This window comes from Halichoeres trimaculatus, unplaced genomic scaffold (genome assembly GCF_033239565.1).
Source record: "Halichoeres trimaculatus isolate MK-OKI-2021-1 unplaced genomic scaffold, fHalTri1.1 fHalTri1_scaffold_14, whole genome shotgun sequence".
NCBI classification, from domain to species: domain Eukaryota; kingdom Metazoa; phylum Chordata; class Actinopteri; order Labriformes; family Labridae; genus Halichoeres; species Halichoeres trimaculatus.
Genome location: NW_027437192.1, coordinates 25193598 through 25215464, shown reverse-complemented (window position 1 = coordinate 25215464; position 21867 = coordinate 25193598). Strand labels below are relative to the sequence as shown.

General features: G+C 42.4%; 3 protein-coding genes across 9 annotated transcripts in view; 2 read left to right on the top strand and 1 right to left on the bottom strand.

Annotated features, from left to right (window-relative positions):
* The first annotated feature begins 885 nt into the window (after positions 1–885).
* Positions 886–1841, top strand: inip (ints3 and nabp interacting protein). The gene has a single exon (XM_074687030.1). The coding sequence runs from the start codon at positions 1078–1080 to the stop codon at positions 1387–1389; it is 312 nt and encodes a 103-aa protein (XP_074543131.1). The 5' UTR covers positions 886–1077; the 3' UTR covers positions 1390–1841.
* A 1057-nt stretch (positions 1842–2898) lies between these two features.
* On the top strand, positions 2899–9301 carry yars1 (tyrosyl-tRNA synthetase 1). Its single transcript, XM_074686639.1, has 14 exons — positions 2899–3046; positions 3609–3678; positions 3771–3917; positions 4008–4183; positions 4281–4410; positions 5137–5217; positions 5353–5445; positions 5527–5662; positions 5771–5856; positions 5952–6087; positions 6236–6351; positions 6448–6641; positions 6738–6879; positions 8563–9301. The coding sequence occupies exons 2-14, from the start codon at positions 3622–3624 to the stop codon at positions 8671–8673; spliced, it is 1605 nt and encodes a 534-aa protein (XP_074542740.1). The 5' UTR covers positions 2899–3046; positions 3609–3621; the 3' UTR covers positions 8674–9301.
* Positions 9302–9380: 79 nt separating this feature from the next.
* Positions 9381–21867, bottom strand: part of nhsl3 (NHS like 3) — a 56185-nt gene continuing 43698 nt past the window's right edge. For 2 of the 7 annotated variants that reach the window (XM_074686631.1, XM_074686636.1), the window contains 8 exons: positions 17746–17907; positions 16268–16311; positions 16007–16145; positions 15338–15445; positions 15074–15240; positions 14783–14986; positions 10959–14355; positions 9381–10552 (listed from right to left, as the gene is read on the bottom strand). In XM_074686631.1, the coding sequence (XP_074542732.1) occupies positions 10512–10552; positions 10959–14355; positions 14783–14986; positions 15074–15240; positions 15338–15445; positions 16007–16145; positions 16268–16311; positions 17746–17907 (4262 nt within the window). In that variant the 3' untranslated portion in view covers positions 9381–10511. Of the gene's footprint in view, positions 10553–10958; positions 14356–14782; positions 14987–15073; positions 15241–15337; positions 15446–16006; positions 16146–16267; positions 16312–17745; positions 17908–20117; positions 20252–21867 lie in introns of those variants that run through there. The other 5 variants (XM_074686632.1, XM_074686637.1, XM_074686638.1 and 2 more) reach the window with 4 other exon arrangements.

Genomic DNA, 21867 nt, shown 5'->3' with positions numbered 1-21867 from the left:
AAACTATTAAATTAGTCTCAAAAATGCACTTAAGTGACTGAGAAATGTGGGCCAAACAGTTTTTCAAAATGAGTAAAATCGGTGGCTGTAACCAATCAAACAAATTGATTAAGGTAACAGAGCCCATAAGGGCAACTGCCCCTTCTGCTGCCACTCTTGCAGCGTTCAAACACTAATGGTCTTTCACGGCGATATACTGCCCCCTGGTGTCTGGCAGCTTCGACGGACTTTCTTTTTTTTTTTTTTTTTTTTTTTTTAATTAATTAATTAATTAATTAATTTTGTTTTCTTTTTGGCCACACTACTAATTACTAAATGGAAAGCATTGATGCTCAACTGGTCAAAGAAGCCTAATAAATAAATAAATAAATATATATATATATATATATATATATATATATATATATATATATATATATATATATATATATATATATATATATATATATATATATATATATATATATATATATATATATAACACTTTCAATTTAAGTTTTGTAAAATAAAAAGTAAAATGAGATATAATTGACATCGACGTTTAAAGTTGAGTTGAATCAGTACACTGTTGTATATTGTTATTTTTATTATTTATTTATTAATTATGTTAATTTAAAGGCTATTTACACCGTTATGCTGTTTCTTTAAAACCACAAAGTGAATAAAAAGGATTTAATTGAATATTTTTTAGTCAACTATGATTTCCGGTTTGGTAGCCTGCTTTTAAAAGTATTTTGATCCTCATCACGATTGTGTTGAATGTACAGATACATGAATATTTGGGTGCTTTCATAAAGCAACACAAAATTGTTGCCTTTGTTTTAATAAAAGGAATCCATGTAAGGTATAAAAAATTTGAGCGTTTTATTTTGAAGGATGAACATCTCAACCGGAAATATTTGCCCCCCGGAAGTCGAGTAGCGGCAGCACAATAGCACTTCAACCCCACAGCAAACTCTTCAAAAGCACCACTATTTAGCTGGAAGAGGGTTTAAATCCAAGCCACTCGTCTGTTTTATCTGTTTTATGGACCTGCTGAATCTATACTATCGGTAACGGTTAACGTCTAACGCCGACATGGCCGCGAACCCTCCCGGACCAGGCTTTCAAAACAAGACCCGGGTGGCCATCCTGGCGGAGCTGGATAAAGAGAAGAGGCGGCTGATGCAGAACCAATCCATGAACAACCCCGGGGCTAACATCCCTCTGTCGTCCAGGAGCAGCCTGAAGGAGGTGAGGGACAGCGCGGAGCAGCAGCACATCGCGGCCCAGCAGAAGGCCGCCCTGCAGCATGCTCACGTCCACTCGTCCGGCTTCTTCATCACACAGGACTCCTCGTTTGGAAACCTCATCCTCCCGGTGCTCCCCAGGCTGGAACCCGACCTTTGACTCGGATCCCCCCAACGTATAATGACCACAGACTGACAACAACTCATGATTTTAAAGTTCATGTTGGTTTTCCTCTTTTTGGCGCTCTCACCTAAAGCGACCAAAATCTCATCCTAACCATAGAATAAAACGTGAATGGATTCAGTGTTGCCATATTCGAGACACTTTTTATCCTCTGTGCTGTAACTGATGATGGATTTTCACCTGTTGTCAGAAAATCTCCATATCCAGTGGGATGTTTGAACGAAGGACAATTTCACAATGGATTAACATTTTTTTTAAGTTAATTGAATAATAGACCGGGACTTTAATTGATGCAAAAGCAAACCATATCACCAATAAAAACATAAGAAATGATCTGTTTTTATTAAGTTATTTTTTTTAACTGCTGGCTTGGGGTCAAGGTGTCAGAAGAGGTGATAAACTGCAGGAACAGCTTTGGCTTTCATTTTATGAAAAAAAAAAAGGTCTAAAGCTTGTTAAACATTTCGATGATTGTGAGCTGTGCTCAGATCAATAAAATAAACAAGACATTCTTTTCAAACCTTGTATATGTTCTGTTGGTTTTGTGGAGGAATGGTTGAAAATAGATCTGAGTCCTCAATATCTTTTGTTCTCAGTTGTACTACTCATAGAAAATCAGGTGGCTTCTATTAAAAAAAAAATCCAGACCTATTAATACAGACTTGGCATATTTATTAAAAATCTTAATAAATAAGTTTGATTTGCAATAGCAATGAAGCTGCAACTGATAAGTGGATCTGCACTCATGTGTGGATATGTAGAGGAAAAAATCAGTCTAAACTTAATCATGGTTTGATGGTGGCCCCAGGAGTTATTTTAGATCAACACATTTTGCCCTTTTTTTCTTCATTCAGACCTCACCTAAAAACGTAAACTGCTCCAAAACAACAACCAAAAAATTTAAATTTTAGACATCTTAAGTCTGATCTATTAGCTAATATAACCTGTTTACACAGTAATTTCTAAATTTTCATTTTTCTATTTACATGCAATTTAGAAATTCAGGTAGCTTCTTGCAGAGAACTTTACTTTGTTTGGAAAGACTAACCAAACTGTTATCTTCTTCTTCTTCTTCTTCTTCCTTAAATACTAACTTTGAATACTTTTTTTTTTGTTTCAATCGACTTGCTCTGCAGAATATCGAGCAGTTGTTTAAACAAATGCATTTATTTAAAAACAATATTGAAAACGAACAAACACACAAACAAAACTATATAGAACATATTCACAATAACAGCTATGACTCTATATAAAATCTTTCCAAAATGCAGAGAATTGGCACTGTAAAGTGTGTGTACATGAAATACATTTTATCCTTATCAATTCTAGATAAAAAAATGTCTTGTTATTATTATCATTTTGTCTATTTCCTATTTTTTCTATTATCATTATTTTTATTATTATTTTTTTTAAATTATTATTGTTTTTACTACAAGTCTGCGGGCAGAATGAGACGGACCTTGAATGTTTTGCTCTGCAGCGTCTGAATCATGCGCTCTGCACTCGATTGCTTCCCCCTGAATCTGGTGTGAGTCGATGGCAGAGCTGATGCTGTCGCTGATGCAACCCACTGACAGGTCCACCCAACCGGCTTCTCTCACCCACGTCTCACTGTAACGAGTCAGGCTTAGAGGTAAGTCTCCGGGTTTTACAGTAGGTCTTAGTGGTAGATTTGTGTGTAAAAAGTGTAGATTTCACACGTTAAGACTGAAACTCTTCTCTGAGATTTGACCAGAGCTATGGAACGTTAGCTGCACATGGGTTTCATGCTAGTTAGCATAGCATTGGCTGACTGATTCATTCATTATTAGCGTGACGCAAATTGTTGGTCGCCTGTATATAGCAAGCGTATTATTTTTGTTGTGACCTGTCCAGACACATGCTTTTTGTTATAAGATAAGTCTTTGTGAGACAGCAGCTCCTGGTATGTAACTGTTTGAAGTTTGAGCCATTTAGGTCAGTTTTACGTCTACGTCACTCTTCTGTGCCCAGCTTGTCACGCGCTGCGGTCTTCTGTTAAATCTCAGCCAGTTTGGTACATAATTGATGTCTAAACATACGAAGACGGTAAATTTGTAAATTGTATGAGGCAAGGGAGAAAGTGAAATTTGAAGTGATTTAATTGAGTTCCAACACTTGTGCTACAAAGACAACACTTCTCACCTCATGTGTTCAAATGCTCTTTTTCTATCGAGGTTGCCCTGTACCATGGCAGACCAGCTTAGTCCAGATGAGAAGTTCCACCTCATCTCAAGGAACCTTCAGGTAATAAACATTAAGTTGTACTCTCGGTATTCCCTGGTAGCTTGGGCACATTATCCTCCAGTCATGTGTGTGTTGTGATGTGTGTGTTACAGGAGGTCCTTGGAGAGGAGAAGGTGAAACAAGTCCTTCAGGAGAGAGAGCTGAGGGTGTACTGGGGCACAGCAACCACCGGCAAACCCCATGTAGCTTACTTTGTCCCCATGTCCAAGATAGCAGACTTCCTGAAGGCAGGCTGTGAGGTAGGGAGAGCTCACTGAGTGTTCAATCTGTTATTATTAGAGACTTTGGATTTTTTTTTTTTTTTTTTACTGAACTCTGCTCCTTTTTAGGTCACTATACTGTTTGCAGACCTACATGCCTACTTAGACAACATGAAGGCCCCCTGGGAGCTGCTGGAGCTCAGGGTGAAGTATTACGAACAGGTTATCAAGGCCATGTTGGAGAGCATTGGTGTGCCTCTGGAAAAACTCAAGTTTGTCAAAGGAACTGACTACCAGCTCAGCAGGTCAGTTGTTCTTTCAGTGCTTTAGTCACATATGTTGTAAATAAAAAATATCTCATACTCGTTTTAATGGCTAACGTGTTTCTTTCATTCCTCTCAGAGAGTACACTCTTGATGTGTACCGTCTGTCCTCCATGGTCACAGAGCATGATGCTAAGAAGGCTGGAGCTGAAGTGGTCAAGCAGGTGGAGCATCCCCTGCTCAGCGGTCTGCTGTACCCTGGGCTGCAGGTAATGAGAGAGCTCTAGGGCAAGGTGTAAAATGTTCTGCTGCTATTCTGAAAGTAGAATATCAGATGTATCTCCCCTCACACCAGGAACTCTTAAAGGATAAGTTCGGTTTATACAGCTTTTACATTGTTTATAGAATAAAGTAGAACAAAATACTCAACCAGAAGGCTTTCCTGATCCAAGCAGTGCTTCGGGAGATATTTAGATCCAAAATCGTGCAGCGGACGTCCGTATGATGGGATCCATCGGGGCATAGACAGCGCCGCTCCTAAAACTGCATTAATTATCCAAAAACATCATGTATGTCACCAATATTCCATCATGGTCCGCTCTGGGTTAGTCCTCTGCTGCAGTCTGTGTCACTCCAGACAGCGCTGTGTGGCTGTACTGACCTCTGAACTGACAAAGATTTTGTTTATGTTTGCCCCTCAAAGAAAGGAGTCAGCTCTCCAGAGAGTACTGTGCATGCGCAGATGATGGAATATTGGTGAAAAACATGAGTTTTTGGACGATTAATGCAGTTTTAGGAGCGGCGCTGTCTATGCCCCGATGGATCCCATTATACAGACGTCTGCTGCACGATTTTGGATCTAAATATCAAACACTGCTTGAATCAGGAAAGCCCTCTGTGAGTATTTTGTTCTACTTCATTCTATAAACAATGTAAAAGCTGTATTAACTGAACTTATCCTTTAAGTATCAAACTCAGTGTATCTCCTTCCTCAGGCTTTGGATGAGGAGTATCTGAAGGTGGATGCTCAGTTTGGAGGAGTTGATCAGAGGAAGATTTTCACTCTGGCAGAGAAGGTATTCAAATTTCAATTCATCGCCGTCTTTGTCAATACTCACAGGACTGCTGGTTTGAAGAAATCAAATTATCCTGTTTTCAGAAGTTTTCACCCTTTAGAAATAGAGCTTAACTAGCCATTTTGTCATCTCCAGTACCTTCCCTCTCTTGGCTATGCCAAACGCGCTCACCTGATGAATCCCATGGTGCCTGGACTGACAGGGGCCAAGATGAGCTCTTCAGAAGAAGTAGGTCACAGTAATGAAAAAAAAAGATCAATAAAGTTGGTTTGAATATTCAGAATCGGTCATGACTGTGTTTGGATGTAGGAGTCTAAGATTGATCTGCTGGACTCCAAAGAAGATGTGAAGAAGAAGCTCAAGAAGGCTTTCTGTGAGCCGGGCAACATCCAGAACAATGGAGTCCTCTCCTTTGTGAAATATGTCCTTTTCCCTCTGCGTGGAGGTACAAAACGCTCTCTGTTCATCTCCACCTGTGGTTTTGACAGTCATTTGTTGCTCCTTTCTTTAACCAACAGATAATACATTTATCAGTGATGATATCATGTTTCAGAGTTCTGTGTTAAAAGAGACGCCAAGTGGGGTGGAGATAAAATCTACACAGCCTTTGAGGAGGTAGAGAAGGACTTTGCTGAGGAGGTGAATCATTTATTAGTATTTGGAAAACAAACACGTTTTAAGGTATTATCCTCTCATATTCTGATCTAAGTGTTGTTAACTTTTGACCCTGTCAGGTGATCCATCCAGGAGACCTGAAGGCATCAGTGGAGGCAGCACTAAACCAGCTGCTGGAGCCAATCAGAAAGAAGTTTCAGACGCCTGAACTCCAGAAACTCACCAGCTCAGCCTATCCCAGCCAGTCAAAGACAAGTCAGTACTTCACCATCATCCTCTCTGCGTCTCATTTATCGCTCACTGCTCCAGTCTTTTTAATCCAAACATGTCCAGGGTTGCAGCTCTGTTGTCGAACAACATCCTTGATAGACTTCTAAGGATTTGTTTATGTTCTTTTGATCAGAAGGAGCAGGAAAGGGAGCCAAGGCAGGAGGTGGAGGAGGAGGAGGAGGAGAGGACGATGAGCTGGCTCCATCCAGACTGGACATCAGGGTTGGCAAGATCATCAGTGTGGGGAAGGTAAGACTTACAGATCAATGCACCTGAGCGGCAGGTGGAGGTGGAGTTTTCATGTATCACAGATCTCTTCCTCTGTGTTCATGTGGCTCTATTCAGCACCCTGACGCAGACTCACTGTACCTGGAGAAGATCGACGTGGGAGAGCCGGAGCCGAGGACAGTAGTGAGTGGGCTGGTGGCCTTTGTCTCACAAGAGGACTTACAGGACAGGATGGTGTTGGTGCTGTGCAACCTGAAGCCCCAGAAGATGAGAGGGATCGAGTCTCAGGCCATGCTGCTGTGTGCCTCTGTGTGAGTGTCACTTCAGTCTCACTGAAAACTCACAAAACTTGGTGTTACGTCTTTTTGTTGTTATTTATTTCTCACCATTTATCTTTGGTTGGTAAGTGAGGGGGAGCCGAGGAGGGTGGAGCCTTTGGACCCTCCAGAGGGGTCCTCACCAGGGGAACAGGTTTTCGTGGAGGGATATGAGACGGGGAAACCAGACGAGAGACTCAACCCAAAGAAGAAAGTGTGGGAGAAACTACAGGTATGTGTCACCTAGATTTAACTGTTAAAATAGTAAAATACACACTTTTTATTTCCTCTTCATAATGGATTAAAGGGCATACTGCAGTTTGAAGACCGTTAAACAATTTAAAGGAAAATGACTTAAAAATGACATTTTGAAAGACATTCTGAAATTAATAAACCACAGGGTGTCCTGGAGACATTTGAGTACATTTGCTTTTACTTCTGCATTAAAAACTGTCATTTAAACGTAACATAACAAAGAGGAGCCCCACAGCTTCTGCCTCTGTTTATCATTAACAGACATGGATCTGACTGTTACTCCTGTCAGTAAAGAGGAAGAAAATCTCTATTCCTATCCATATGATGGTCCTCAGGGTTATTATTAGGAACCTGTTTTTTTTGGCCTATGCAGTAGGGATGGGTACCGAATTAGGTACTTTTATTGGTACCAAACAAATTCTGTTAAAATTCCCAGGTACCAATTCACGTAAAAACCAAAAGGTACCATGTTTAGTTACCCAGACACATCCTATTGACTGTGAGGGAGTGGAAGAGAAGGTGATTTTCCATTAGGAATGGGTACCTATCACATTTGAAACGATATGGTACCGATGCCCGGTACCTGGCACTCGGTATTGGTACCCAACGGTACCAATTTTCTGTACTTTTTGTGTTTATGTGGTAAAAAATATAAATTTGTTTGATATTAAAATCTCATTTTTTTTCAACTTAACATATTTATTCTTCAATATATAACCTTGTAATGCTGTGTATATGTCCAGCATGGAAAGTCTCCTACTCTTCCGTTCCCTCACAGCCACAAGGATGCATTTAGCTACCTAAACATGGTACCTTTTGATTTGGCGTGAATCGGTACCTGGTACTTTTGGCTGAATTCGGTCGGTACCTTTAAAAGTACCTAATTCAGTACCCATCTCTATTTCCCATACTGGACATAAACACAGCATTGCAAGTTTAAATATTGAAGAATACATATGTTAAATGGAAAAAGAAATTTTTTTATTATTAAACAAATTAATATTTTTTTACCACATTAACACAAAAAAGTACCGAAAATTGGTACTGTTGAGTACTGGTACCAATTGCCAGGTACTGGGCATTGGTACCGTATCATTTAGAATGTGAAAGGTATCCATTCCTACTATGCAAAAATGAAGTCCTGTCCCTTCACCTGCACAAAACTTGAAAACAAAAGCTTACTCAATTTTTCTCCCAATTGGGGGAAAAGTGGACAGGATGTCCCATTAAGCAAGTGTTTCTGCATCCGATGCTAGTGGGATAACAGGATATAACATCTTAATGATTGGTCAAATTAAATAGTACACAGGAAGTAATACTATAAACACAGCCTGAAATGCCCACTCTCACTCACTACCACCCGTTATGCACATTGGATCAAAGCTGAGTCACAGAATGCGAGTCCCTTTTGCTACGTCATGTGACGCAGTGTTGGGGAAAAAAAGAGCGTTTTAAACTGCTATACTGAAAAAAAGCTACTTCTTCCTTTAAATTTGTGTCTTTTGTGTTGTACAACATTTAAAATCAATGATTGACTTGCTCTACAGCCACTTTTCATTTACAAGAAAAACAACCTTCAATATGCTCTCTGTCATTCTGTCTGTTGTCCTTAGAGAGACGAAGCACACACTGACTGTGTTTTTCTCTTTATCTCCTCAAGGTGGACTTGAAGATTTCAGACGAATGTGTTGCTCAGTGGAAAGACAAGCAGCTGATGACCAAACTAGGACAGATCACATGTAAGACACTCAAAGGAGGAAACATCAGTTAGGTTCACACACACTAACACATGAAGACGCCACATTACATCAACAAATCACCACGACGACATCATTCAAAGCTCACCAGGATGACTTCAGTGAAAAATGGACATGGACGCTAAAACTCACAGACGGCTTTGGACGGCTTACACATATTCTCTCACCTCGCTTAGGATTCATCAAAAATAAGAGTCATAACATGAAAGCTGTAACTAATCAACGTATGATTCATTTCTGTCTCATCAGGACAGAGTTAATGCTAAAGAGACAGAGGTTAGCTTTCTTGAATGTTGCACTATCTGTTGCCCATTCCTGGAAGGATCTCAGGTGTTTGAAAAGGGACTTAATGTTTCATTACTTTTCCAGGTTAAGGTCACTGTGTTTATTGCCTTAATGGTTTACGTCAGGTTTGATGGTTTAGCTGCAAATAAAACTGGTGATCTGTGTAACAGGAGTCAGATGTATATAAAAAAATCACTTTGTCACATACTGTACAACATGTGAAGTTTGAATTTGGGGAAGCTGTGTACAGAAATCAATGTCTGGACTTAATGTGTCATAAATCAAATAATGCATCATCTCTAACATGAAATAAACGCTGCCTGGATTCTGTTGTCTGAAGGAAACGGACTCATCTGTGCTGGAGGAAAGATCAGTTTGATCATTCAAACAGAAAACACAAAAACACATTTTTAATACACTTAAATTTTATTTATAGAAGTAATAACTGTACATAATTCTTTATAATCATCAAGATGTATATTTTCGACCCATCACGAGGAGTCAGTTCATTTCACTCACCAATGATTTTGCAGGGGGCAAAAGCATTTTGTGCAAAAAAGTGATACGCTTGTTTTTTCTGCAAAGAAAAGGTTGAGGTCAAAGTTTTAGATAGGAAGTGTTTAAAACAAACACTGATTACACTCACAGTCTACTCCAGTGTCACGTATCAAACAAGGCCTGTTCTCACACCCACAGCCCTGAAGCTCAGATTCAGATGAAACCCTTTTCAAACAAAGTGAACGACGATGCTACAAATGGAAAAAAGCCACACATAAATAAATGATACTTTTGTAACTTCAAAGAAGTTTTGAGAATCTGTGGAGCTGACCTCTGTTCAACCTCGGGAGTGAGATTTTATAAAAGCATCTTGATCATTTCAGAATCACCCGATGCCTCGGTTTAATCTTTACAAAAGTGCCTCTGTCCTAACAGACAACATCTCCTCTTCTTGTGAATATGCAGCATCCCTTTTTCTAAAACACTACCAGAGCTCTTTCTCTATCCTCGTAGTAAAAAGCAGGATTGAAATCGAGTGTGAAAGTTACCTCTTAGTCAGATCTTGAAGCGTAAAAAGCGATACAATGGTGTTTTTAAACCCCTGTGAAAATTGTGCAGTATATTACAGAAGGGGAAAGACTCAACAGACGGTAAATCTCTGTACAGAAATGCTTTGTGAGACAAACCCTCAACCCTTTCTCCTGAGCTGCAGAGAGCTACTTCTACCTCTGGGAGGCGATATCACACAAGCCAAATATTTACAGTTCAGCCATTTCATCCTGAGGGGCCTTGAAAAGAGAGCTATAGCTTAGAAAAATACTCCAGAATAAAGCTTTGATCAGAAACTCAGAGCATCACTTTAGATTTTCTTTTTCTTTCTTTTTTTGCATAAATATGTAGGAAGGCCATTACAGGCTAAGGCTTTAGGAGAAGACTGAACACATGTGACACTCGTTTGTGAAATGCAGGTCTCACAGTGCTGACTTCTTGCTGTGGGTTGTCCTTTACTTGCATGACGCCTTCTCTTGCTTCTCTGACGCGAGTCTCCAGCGATCATCACGAAGCTCTTTCAAAACAGTGTTTCAATTGTGTCCGCTGTCACTCGTGTAGCTGAAGGGGCAAAGAGAGGAGGTTAGACGTTCAGTCAACATTATACAGTTAGAGAAACACATGCAGTGGATATGTGATATGATCATGAGTGTTAGGAAATATGCTTCAATGTTGTGATACTGTGGTAAGTAACGCTTGTGTGCGCACTTTTCTTTCGTTGTGTGACATCAGGCTAAAAATCTGCTCTTTAAGGAAACGTCAAACTGCTTACTTGTTCAGGATCATGGTAATGAAAGAATCTGCATTCTGCTTTTTCATGACAACTGAGCGCCAACATTGATTTATGCAGACATGACTCAGCAGAAATGCGCCCGTTTACACACTCAGCACTAAAAACACTGATGAAGGCATGCCTCTCAGGTGAGATGATGGAAACCATGCTGATAAATAAAAGTGCTGCTCTTACTTGTTGTCTCAAGTTGTGTTATTCCACTCACATTCCGTACTCCTATGGCTCCGTTTCCTCCCACACTGAAGTCCATCTTTGCTGAACAAGCGGGAGGATTCTGTGTCGTACTGACGCTCCCCCCGTGGGCTGGTTTCTTAGCGACAGGTGGAGGTACTTTATCAGACTTCACTCCACCGTTAGAGAAGGTGACGGCCTTTGATTGGTCAGACATCTGCATGAGCTCTGCTGCCAAGCTCTGCTTCAGACAGGCCTGAGCTTCGGGACAGGAAGCGGCCGGGGTCTCGATGACGACCTTTTTTGTGCTCCTGGAGAAGATAAAGCTGGCGGTGGAGGCTGGGGACTTGAGCATTTCGCCTCCTTCTAGTGGTCTGTGAGGCACAGCGCCATGATCAGTGATAAAGCTGTGGGCTGAGGACCACACTCCCACTCGGGATGGAAGACTGTCTCTTGAAGACATGGCTGCAGTTTTCATACGTATGGCTTCCTGTAAGCGCAGTGAAGGGGTGTTGAGTGTCAAAGGAGACACTTTGACTGTTTTAGGGGGAGATTTTAGTGACAGAGACTTGCGGATGGGCTTCTGTGGTATGTTTTGAGGTCCTGGGATAACAACTGAACTGTTCTCAGGAGCCGGAGCTCCCAGGTTTGTTGGTCTGTCTTCTGATGGAGCTTTCACCTGATCCTCAGTCATGTTAACTGATCTTAGACGAACCATCTGAAGCAGGGAAGGGGTGACCAGTGGGATGTTAGCATCCTCTTTGGGAATGGGTGCACTTTTGTGCCGAGAAAGGAGCTCCTTGCTCCGAGTGTCTCGATTTTGCTGCCTCCTGAAGCTCACGCCATGGGATAAATTCTCAGCTGGTAATGGGGGTGCTGCTGGGACTGTAACTGGAGGCTGTGCAGTAGGGGGCTGATCTTCAGTTGTTACAGGGCTCTGACTCAGTAAACTGCTTGATGGAGCCAAGGCAGAGACAGACACTTGGTGCTCTATTTTTGTAACAGGTTGTAAAATAGGAACGTCCACCTGCAGAGGTTGCTTACTGTCTGAAACAGACACAGCTTTCTGTCCTTGCTCTTCAGAGGTGTTGTCCTGGTAAACCTGAACATCAGCCTTTGGTTTGGTGTCAATGACTGTTTGAACAGCAGGAGGCACATCTGAAGTTTGTTGACAGACAGAAGTCTCCTCAACTCTCCCTTCATCTTTATCCGTTGATCTTATTGAGAGATCCAGCGCTGTCGAACAATCGTCCATCACTTTGGGTCCACTCTCTGGCACAAAGAGAGGAGGAGGTGGAGGAAAGTCGACCTCGTCTCCTCCATCAAAGACAGAGTCCCCTTCCATAGGAGGAGGGGGAGGTGGCCAGCAGGACTCTGTGATGTGGTTCTCTTCCTGTACCCTCTCTAGACCCTCTGGTGGTGTAGATATGGATGGAGTGGGTGTTCTTCTTGACAGAGGAGGTGTGGGGTGGTAGGCTGGAGGAGGACTGGGCGGTGGTGAGGTCTTGATTGTGGGGACCTCTACAGAAAGTGTCTGCATGGATGTGACCTCTGTACTGCTTGTCTTGTTGTCACACTTGACTGAATCTGACGACGGGATCATAATGTTCTCACCAGGAACATCAGCTTCCGTTCCACTAATCTGATTTGGTTTCTTATCCACCGAGGGCTCTGTTGACGCCAGCTCCTCTCTGTGCAGCACTGTCACGGGCTTCTTCATGACTGGAGGGGGATCTTTCTTTGGAGTTGTCTCTTGACTCTCAGGAAGCTTTAGTACCGGGCTACTTCTCTGCTCCAGTTTCTGTGTGTCCTTTCTCTCTTTTTGGGTATCAGGGCGTTCCCTGCTCTGCATTTCCTTGCTCAAGATTCCTGGTGCCATTCCTGACGATGTCTCTGATTTGGCAGAACTTTCCAAAGACTCTGTAACAGGCGGGTTGTCTATGGTTGATTGTTTTTCAGCTAACACTTCTGTCTCACTGCTGTCTTCAGTCTGAGTTCCCGCCTGCTTGACCAAGCTGTCCGGCATCTCTGTTGGTTTCTGGATCTCTTTGTTGACATTAGAGCAGGGAGCACACAGGAGCTCAAAGGAGCGTCTGTTATGAACCCACGTCTCTGGAGGAGGAGGACATGGTGCTCTGACTTTGGGAGGTGGTGGGATGTTCAGCAGCTCCCTGACTTGGGTTGTTAAAGTTGGAGAAGTGATTTTAGGAGGGAGCTCTTTTGATGAAGAACCCTGTGGAGGTGGACTGGGGCTACACGTGGGAACATGGACATGGACAGACTCGGAAGCACCAGATGAAAGAGAGGTAAGGGAGGAGGAAGGGGAAGCTCCTGAGGATGAGGCCCGGGACACTGATCTGTCTGGTTTGATTGGTTTCTTCTTCTGCTTTTCAGGAGAGGTTGGAGAGATCCCTTTGGGGGAAAGTGTTGGCGTGCCGCTCTGACTCGAGTAGCCACTGGAAGGGGACATGGTGCGCTCAAATTTCACCCCATCAGAAGAGGATTTCTGCGGGGACAAGTTTGCGCACTCTGACTGTGACTCTGTTGCTCTTCCTGCGTCAGTGGTGGAGGCCTGTGTGGGGCTCACTGGACTGGTGGAGACAGAGTTTACAGGGTTTGACACTGGGATGGGGATCTTATTGGTATCTGCAACAACTAAATGTGTGTCATTCTTTGTTGCAGGACTTTCTGTATCATTTGTCGTCACCCCAGACACAGATTCATTGAGGATCTTGCTCTCCACCAGAACCCTTGAGTTGCTCCTGATCCTGTTGCTGTGCAGAGAGTTTGTTCTCCTTGGAGGTGCAGGGGGTTGTTTGGTCTTCATTACTGATAGACTCCTCGAGAAGTTCTGTTTGGTTTTACCATCCTCCCCAGCTGACCCTGACATACCAGACTCACGTCCTTGACCTGTGAAAACATTTTCACCTTGGCTGCTACTCATGCTAACTGAGCTACGGAGGCTAATGTGATCATGGTCTGCATGCCCTCCCTGGCTGTCCTGGACTTTCAGCTCCACTCTCTGAGAGCTAGCACTATGTGTGCTGCCTTTAGATGACACCGGGGAGGATTGAGGATTAATGATCTTGGAAGACTGTGACTCGCTCCAGTTCGGCCCAGACGCTGACGTGGGGATAGGTGTGGATTCTCTGTGGAAAGTGTCGGCTTGTGAGCCATCTCCATCTGATCTTCTGGATAACAAAGGGCTGACCGATGAGTCTCCAGACGCCAGGCTGCTTTTGCTCACAGTGCGGACACTCCCGCCGTGGTTTACACTGCTCCCACGTGTCCGGCTGCTGCTGCGGTCGATCTCTATGACGTCAATCGAGGCTGGCAAGACAGCATTTGGGATGATGGTGGACAAGTAGGTGGCCTGAGGAGAAATTGACATCACTGGGCCCTGAGAAAAGAAAAAAAACACATACATATGAGCTTCTCAGATCAAGGTTCACTCCAGATCAAGAATAGATTCCTTGCAAGCTGTAAAATCTGTACTCTGCTCTGGGAGCTCCATGATCCTATAAGTCCCATTGCGGGATGCAAAAGCCTGAGGTGGTGAGAATATATGTCCCCTTTGTTTAATGTGCACACATGAGAAGCCAAGGCAGGAAGAGCAGCAGCAAAGACCACCAGGAGTACAGAACAGAGGGAGCATTCATGATAAATATTACACAGGTAAAATTAGACACAGCATCAAAGGAGGAAGTGGTTTGCAAAGTGTTTTGCAGGGGAATCATTAAGGCAGTTTAAATATATCTCCCATTTTTCCCTTTGCCATTAGATGTAATCAGCTGAGCGTTACTTCAGGCCTGCAGTCTGGTTCCTACCTGGGGTTCCTGGAGAAAGCTTAGCATTGTTGAAGAGGAGAAGGTGAAAGAAGTGGTCATGCCAGGTACTGCAAGGGACTTGGGTCTCAGGTTTGAGTTTGGACCCAGATAAGAGCCAAAACTGTGGTGGTTGAAGGGCTGCTCTTCTTGATTCAAAGCCTGGAGGTGCTTTGTCAGCAGCTGTTCATCTCTGGATACAGTCTGCTTCAGAGTGGAGAGAGGGCTGTTAGTTAAACAAACTGAATGCAGGACTAATTTGAGTGAACCATCACTTTGTAAAGAACCCTGTACCTCTAGATCCGACAGATGCACCCTTGCTCCCCCTTTGTTTGCTGTTGGGGTCCCTCCGTCGACTGTAGGAATGATGACAACATTTGATTGACTGTGTCTGATGCGTCCATCCTGATCTAGAGGCTGAGTGGAAACCAGTTGCTGGAAGGTTGAGGTTCTGTGCAGTGCTGGAAAGAGGGCAGATCGCTGTCACTAAACTAACATGTTCACAACCATTAATAAGGGGTTTCTACAGGATCAGAGAGGATGACCTTGAGGACATACCAAGTTCTTTCTGGACCTGGTTGGGAATGCCCATAATGGTGGTCCTCCTGCTTCTTTTCTTGCTTCTGTCAAGTCTTTTAACTGGATTCAGAGGCTTGAACGTTGAACCTAATACAGAAGAAAAAAGACCTGTTGAGTTATGTTTTAGGAGAGATAATCTTGTGATGGAGAAACTTTGGAAGGCATGAGAAAAACAACTTTATGTACAACACAAGCGTTGAAACCCAGGGAAGTTATATTGGGGAGATGGCTTTTCCAAATGATTTTGTATAACGATACTAGAAATATGGATCTGAATACCAATCCCTCTTTCTTTTTGCTCACAGAGCCACACAGAGGCATATTTTACCTTCCATCTGTGATATGAAGAGGCAGTGCCGTGCTGTCTTCAGATACTTTAAAGTTTCGAGCTCCCAAAAGGCTTCAGCTGTGCCTGTGTGTGTCTATGAGTATGTGTATGTGTGTCAAGTTCCTTTTTCCTTTGATTTGAAACTATAGCCGCAGAGGCACCAAGCAGCTGGGAATGAGACACGCATGCTAAAAAAGAAGCTAAAAAAGCTCAAACTGCGTTCACCAAGTCAAGCTCTAAGATTAGCTCCTGTTTCCTCAAAGATTTGGAGATATGGATGCTTCCCCTTTCACTTGAAAAAAGTCGGGACTGTCGTTTACCTTGGCGGGTGAGCACAGGCCTTGTTGACACAGCAGAGGTTACGGTGGTATCAGTGCTCCCTGTGGTGGATCTAGACTCCAGAGAGAAACCTCCGTCCTTGGAGCTGATATCCTGCTCCGGACGCAGAGTGTCTGTTGACTGCAATGGATACACACGGATGCACGGACACACACACAAAGACATACAACAGTATTTAGAGAGGTGTGGCGGGATGTGAAGGAAGTGAAGGGAAAATGATCCACAGTTTTTGAGGCACTTACAGCGATGCTCTCATTGTCGGGGAAGTTCAGTCCGTTCGTATGCTCTGTGTGAATCAAACAGACAGGAATCAGAACGGACATTTAAAACATTTTTATGTAGCATTTTATCAGGTTAACAACAACAGTTTACCGTGCTGGGATTCATTAAAAAGCTTCTATCTATTGGTGTCGGTTTTGGCACCCCCTGTGACAAAATAGCTCCATGTGCATGTTTCATCCTGTACATGTGTCAGTCAAGTTTTTTGGGACCAAAAACATCCTATCTAGAAGTTATTTCAGCAGTGTGCTGTACATTGTCTCATCTGAAACCAGCCTCCTTTCGTTATTTAGAGTCATTATACATCACATTTCAAAACCATTAGTCTTCTGGTTGATAATATTCTGTGCTTTTGTTGTCATATGAAGTCAAAACTTCCTTTGAATTTGTAAAACTACTCAGAATCCCTGTTAGGGCCGATTCTAGGATCAGAGGGTTAGGCACCCAAAGAGCTGGCCAGCCCAGCCTAGCAAGATAAATTTTACTGTTTTGTACATTCTAACCTAACCAAATTCCCACATTTGTGAAAGAAAATCAAAATAAAACCATCAAATATGATAAAAGTTAATTAAATGTTGAGCCACGCAGCAAAAGAGGACTGGATTGGAACCATAATAAAAACGTATTACCCTAATTTCTGGGGAAAACAACTCATTTTGATACAGCAGCTCCTCAACATACACACAAACTAGGGGTGGGAGAAAAATTCAAATTCTTCATTTCAGTCTTCCTTTATAAACTGGATTGGAAAAAAGATACCACTTTTCTCCACCAGAGAGTGAAATGTTCCTCTCTGACTCACGTGATGTGCATTTCATGGGAAAATGCAGCTCCTGATATTGTCTGTATATACTATCATCATCATGTAACTTTCACATGGTCTGGTGTTAAAAAAGCTAACTAAAAATTGCAAAAATTGTATCAGCACCCAAAAATCATAACAGAATTGTGAGAAAACACATCGTCCCAGCCCTAAAATTAACAGTATGTTTCCGGAGTAAACCAGCCCCTATAGTGAGTACCAAAAACACCACAAATTTGCATCTTTTTTGAGGCGGGAGTTTTTGCTGTATTCTTGTTGTTAAATTATTGCATTCCAACAAAGTACTGATGGTTTTGACACTTTTCTTGCTTGTTCAAAAAGTACATAAAGTAGGATATTTTTAAAGGGTGCTGGTATTTAAAATGGACTGGAAGCGCCTTTGATCCCCATGCAAGGGCTGTGCTGTGGGCAAGCCTCATTTAGAGACGTTTACATCTTTCATATAACTATAAATAATGCAGCTTGTCTTCACAGAGGGAGGTCTTAGTTTGTTTACAACCTGCATGTCATTCCTCACTCTCTCTCCCAGTTTCCAGCTCTACCCACAGTCAAATCCTCTCAGTAAAGAGAGGAAAATAAACATCATCATGTTGCTAAATTTGTGGATGTGAGGCTCACCTTCCTGCTGGAGTATCTTGAGGCCTTCTTGAGCCTCTGTGTGCAGGTCCTCCAGGTACTGTGGCCTGCTGCCCTCAATGAAAACATTCTCCTGGTAGTGCTGAGAGGTCGTGTAGTGGACGGTCAACCTCTTCTGGTCCTCGTTTGTCTTTGGGCCAGCTGCTTGAAAGACGGGGAAAAAGAAAAGAAGACAGAGACTAACATTAATGGGATGTCACTTTGAACATCAAGAAGGTGCCAAGATTTCAGTGAGGTAGATGTAGAGGGTAACAAAGACTTAAATACGCATAGGTTGGTAAAGACTTATCCCTCATTTCTTGTCAACTTTTTATACAGTTACTAACAAGCATGAACTCCCCAAATTGCTGAGTAACTAGTTATCTTCCTCCATGATGTTTTAGGTCTGTCTGACATTGAGTGCCTTTCACATTTGAAACGTTACGGTACTGATCCTCTGTACCTAGCAATTGATCGATACCGATGCTCAACGGTGCCAGTTTTTGGTACTTTTGTGTTTGTTTATGTGGTAATACATGTTAGTTTGTTTAATAATAAAATCTCAGTTTTTCAATTTGACATACTGATTTTTCAATGCTATGTTCAAGTCCCACTTGGAAAACCGCCTACTTTTCACCTCCCTCACATTCACAAGAATGTGTAAAGGTACCTAAACATGGTACCTTTTGGTTTTACGTGAATCAGTACTTTGTAACACAGACAGAATTCACTCAGTGCTTGTGACAGTACCTATATCTGTACCTATCCCTCGTCTAACACAGAACGTCCAGCTCTGACACAGAAGATCAAAGAACTGAATTGAATAGATTTGTCTTATGGATCAGTCCTTTGTCACTGCTTTAGGACCGTACTTTCTGTGTCAATACTGGAACCAATACCCAATACCAGGACCAGATTGGTACATCCTCAGGACATACGAACAAAATTTAAGCCATGTGTCCGCATGCCCTCCACAGTAAGGTTACAAACATCAACACACATCAACACCCAGGTAAACACACTCAACAGGTGTTCATTGGTCAAATCATTTATCAGCTTTACAGAGAATCCTCTGCACCTCCACCTGCTGTGACGCAGCGAAGCAGACGTCCCAGCCTGACCAGGCTCTCAACAGTAATTCAGACCAGTAAATTGCTGAGTTAATCTCCTGCAGTCTCCCTCTACCTGCTTAGTCCATGAAGGATTAGATTATCTGGATTGCCCACATTTAAAGATGCCACTTGACCCCCTGAAGGGTGACCTCCTGCGTGGGAACTAGATGTGGCTCTCTCTGATGGATTCACTCAGTTACAGAGAGAAAGACTGGAAATTACGACTGGAAAAAAACAACAAAAAAACTGTTGTTAGATATGTCAGCACAGTTAGTTAGGAGCCAAGCGTGGTGAAAACAAAGTTTCAGCTCAGTGAACAGTGGTGATCTATTTTGAATAAACGTATGAAAGACATGAGTCCAGAAATGTCTGGGTGAAGGCCAGGTGAGTTTTTATATAAATAAATAAGTTCATATTTTAAGTTTTGGTTTTGATTTAGTCACATGTAACAATAGTTTTTTTCTTGCAGGGTATGTAGATTATGTAAGACATATTGTTATAAGAGAATCAAAGTTCAGTGTGAGGTGTCTGCTTTCCATCTTTTGTCATTTCTCACACTGAGCCTCTCAGTCTCACCTGGTCAGGTGACCATGTACACGTCTGTGTGTGTGTGTGTGTGTGTCAGAACACACACTACCCTTATCCTCCTGGCTTCGTGCAGGTGAGGCAGTCCAGACACAATGCCCGCCCCTGTGTGCAGCTGTGGGAAATCTCAGGTCAAGCCTCAGACCCACAGTCTTAAGAGCAGAGACCAGTTTCCCTCCAAACAGCCACAGAAAAGGAACATTCCCACTTTTACTACGATGTGCTGGTACAAGCGGCTGTGATTAACCGTAAAAGCATCCCTTAATGCAGCCAGACCCTACAAGAGGTTTAAGGCTTTTGGTCAATTTAGATGATCGCTGTAGAAGTCAGTTAAGCCCTCAATCTCATTAGAGGGGTCCTCCAGTTCGTCTTTATGCTACGGCTAGCGTGCTAGTGTGACTGTGTTTGTGTGTGTGAGAACGAGGGAGAGCCACAGTGAGCATCACATTGATTCTTCATCATCACATCTTTGAGTTTCATTAATAAAAACTGTAATCAGGTCACTGCTTCTTGCCCTCTGCTGTATACAGCATATTTTTTAGGATGTGTGTAATGTAAATGAAATGTCATCTAATCTTAATTATAGGGAAGTTTGAGTATTACTGCCATATAAATCATCAGTCACCTCTGTCAGCAGCTTGAAGTGAAAGCTACAGCCTGCACTGACTCAGCACTCACCCTTCTTTTTGAAGACAGACAGCAGAGAGTGGATGCTCTTCCTTAAGTAGACCACCATGCCTACACAAGCCCCATAGCAAAGTTAAAATCCAGATGAAGTGGAACAGCCAGCAGAGTCCAACAAGTCCTCTTTCTGTCAAGAGTGAATCATTTCAGTCTGTTTGACAGAAAGGATCCACTTCTCTAAAAGCTTGATAGCAGTTTGTCAGTGAGTGCCTGGAGACGTCCCGGTGTCACTGAGCGGCTCTCCTCTCTCTGCAGAGAGCTGGAGTGACTCGGGAAGGACGAGTGCACAATGAGATCTGCTCCCAGCTGCCTTATCCCTGAGCCTGATACCCTCCTCCCTCCCCCCTCTGCTCTTTCTCTCCCTCTTATTTTGCTCTGTCACTCACACACGCTCTCTATTCTGCCTCTTTTGTTAAATTAAGGGAACCCCTTCCTCCCCTCCACCAGCAAAACGGCTGTCAAAGTTTGGCTTCCAGGAGGCTGCACCCCCTCTTCACTCAATCCAGACAGACACGTGTGATTGTGAAGAGGCACATTTAGCACAGTGAACCCCCCTGACCCTGGCTTAAATATATTTCATAGCTTCTCAAAAATAAAACAGAAACACAAGAAGAGATGCAACAATCTGAGAAACACACAACCACAGACAATTTGTAAAGAAAAATGACCTCAACGGAAGAGACTCGATGACTCTACTGTCAAGTGATTAAACAGTTCATCCCCTGTTCGTTACAGTACAGGCTGTGATTAATCAAACTTATAATGTTTGACATATGCTACATGAGCCACACTGACATGCAAAGAAACCTCAGAGCAGCCTGTTGCAAATTAACCCAAATAGTGTCCTCAGGATTTTGAGGTGTCACTTAGGGTGGCCAATCAGGTGGCCTCCATGGGCGCTCCAGACACTATTACTAGAGCCTGTGCAGCTCATCATATACACTGCTATGCATGCGAGGCACCTAATAGGGCTCAAGATAAAATACCACTTGATAGTCACTGGTGTCTATTTGACAAGTAGCAACACCTGACCATTTAACCAGGAAATGTGACCCTGGGCGTCAGGTTAGATAATTTTCAAGAGCACAATACCCCCAGTTTTCTCAGAAACAGGAGTTCTGAGTAAGTTTGGTGGGGTGGTTGGTGGCGTGGATCCCTCTTTTATCTTATTCTAAACCAACAGTTTTAAGTCTTGTTGTAAAGGTTGACAGTGATTTTAAATTGGATCAACACATAAATTCAGTTGTTAAATCCAGTTTTTATCACATCAAGCTTAAATCCAAGGTTAAATCAGTTTTATCTTTTAACGACTTCGAGCGGGTAATTTGTGCTTTTATTTCTACACGACTAGAGTACTGTAACGCTCTGTACGTTGGTGTAAATCAGGCTTCCCTCGTATGCCTACAGTTAGGCAAGGCAAGGCAAGTTTATTCATATAGCACATTTCAGCATGGCAATTCAAAGTGCTTTACAGGCAGAACAAATTATAGAAAACAATTAAAATTCAATTAAAAAGGAGATTAATTAAAAAGATACAATAAAACAAAACAACAACAAAAAACAAAACAACAACAAAAAATTAAAACAGATTTTAAAAAAGATTTCAAAAACAGATTTTAAGATAAAGTTTGCAGTGAAGAATTAAAGACAAGATATTAAAAAATAATTGTTAAAATGCTCAAATAAAAGGCAGCTGTAAAAAGGTGGGTCTTCAACCTGGATTTAAATGAGCTCAGAGTTTCAG

What these genes read in the sequence shown, in the direction of transcription:
- inip (XM_074687030.1), top strand. Translation starts at nt 1,078, where the DNA reads ATGGCCGCGAACCCTCCCGGACCAGGCTTTCAAAACAAGACCCGGGTG.
- yars1 (XM_074686639.1), top strand. Translation starts at nt 3,622, where the DNA reads ATGGCAGACCAGCTTAGTCCAGATGAGAAGTTCCACCTCATCTCAAGG. An exon ending in AGATGAGCTCTTCAGAAGAA is followed by an intron (nt 5,446 to 5,526) that starts GTAGGTCACAGT and finishes GTTTGGATGTAG; the next exon opens with GAGTCTAAGATTGATCTGCT. An exon ending in ATGCTGCTGTGTGCCTCTGT is followed by an intron (nt 6,642 to 6,737) that starts GTGAGTGTCACT and finishes TTGGTTGGTAAG; the next exon opens with TGAGGGGGAGCCGAGGAGGG.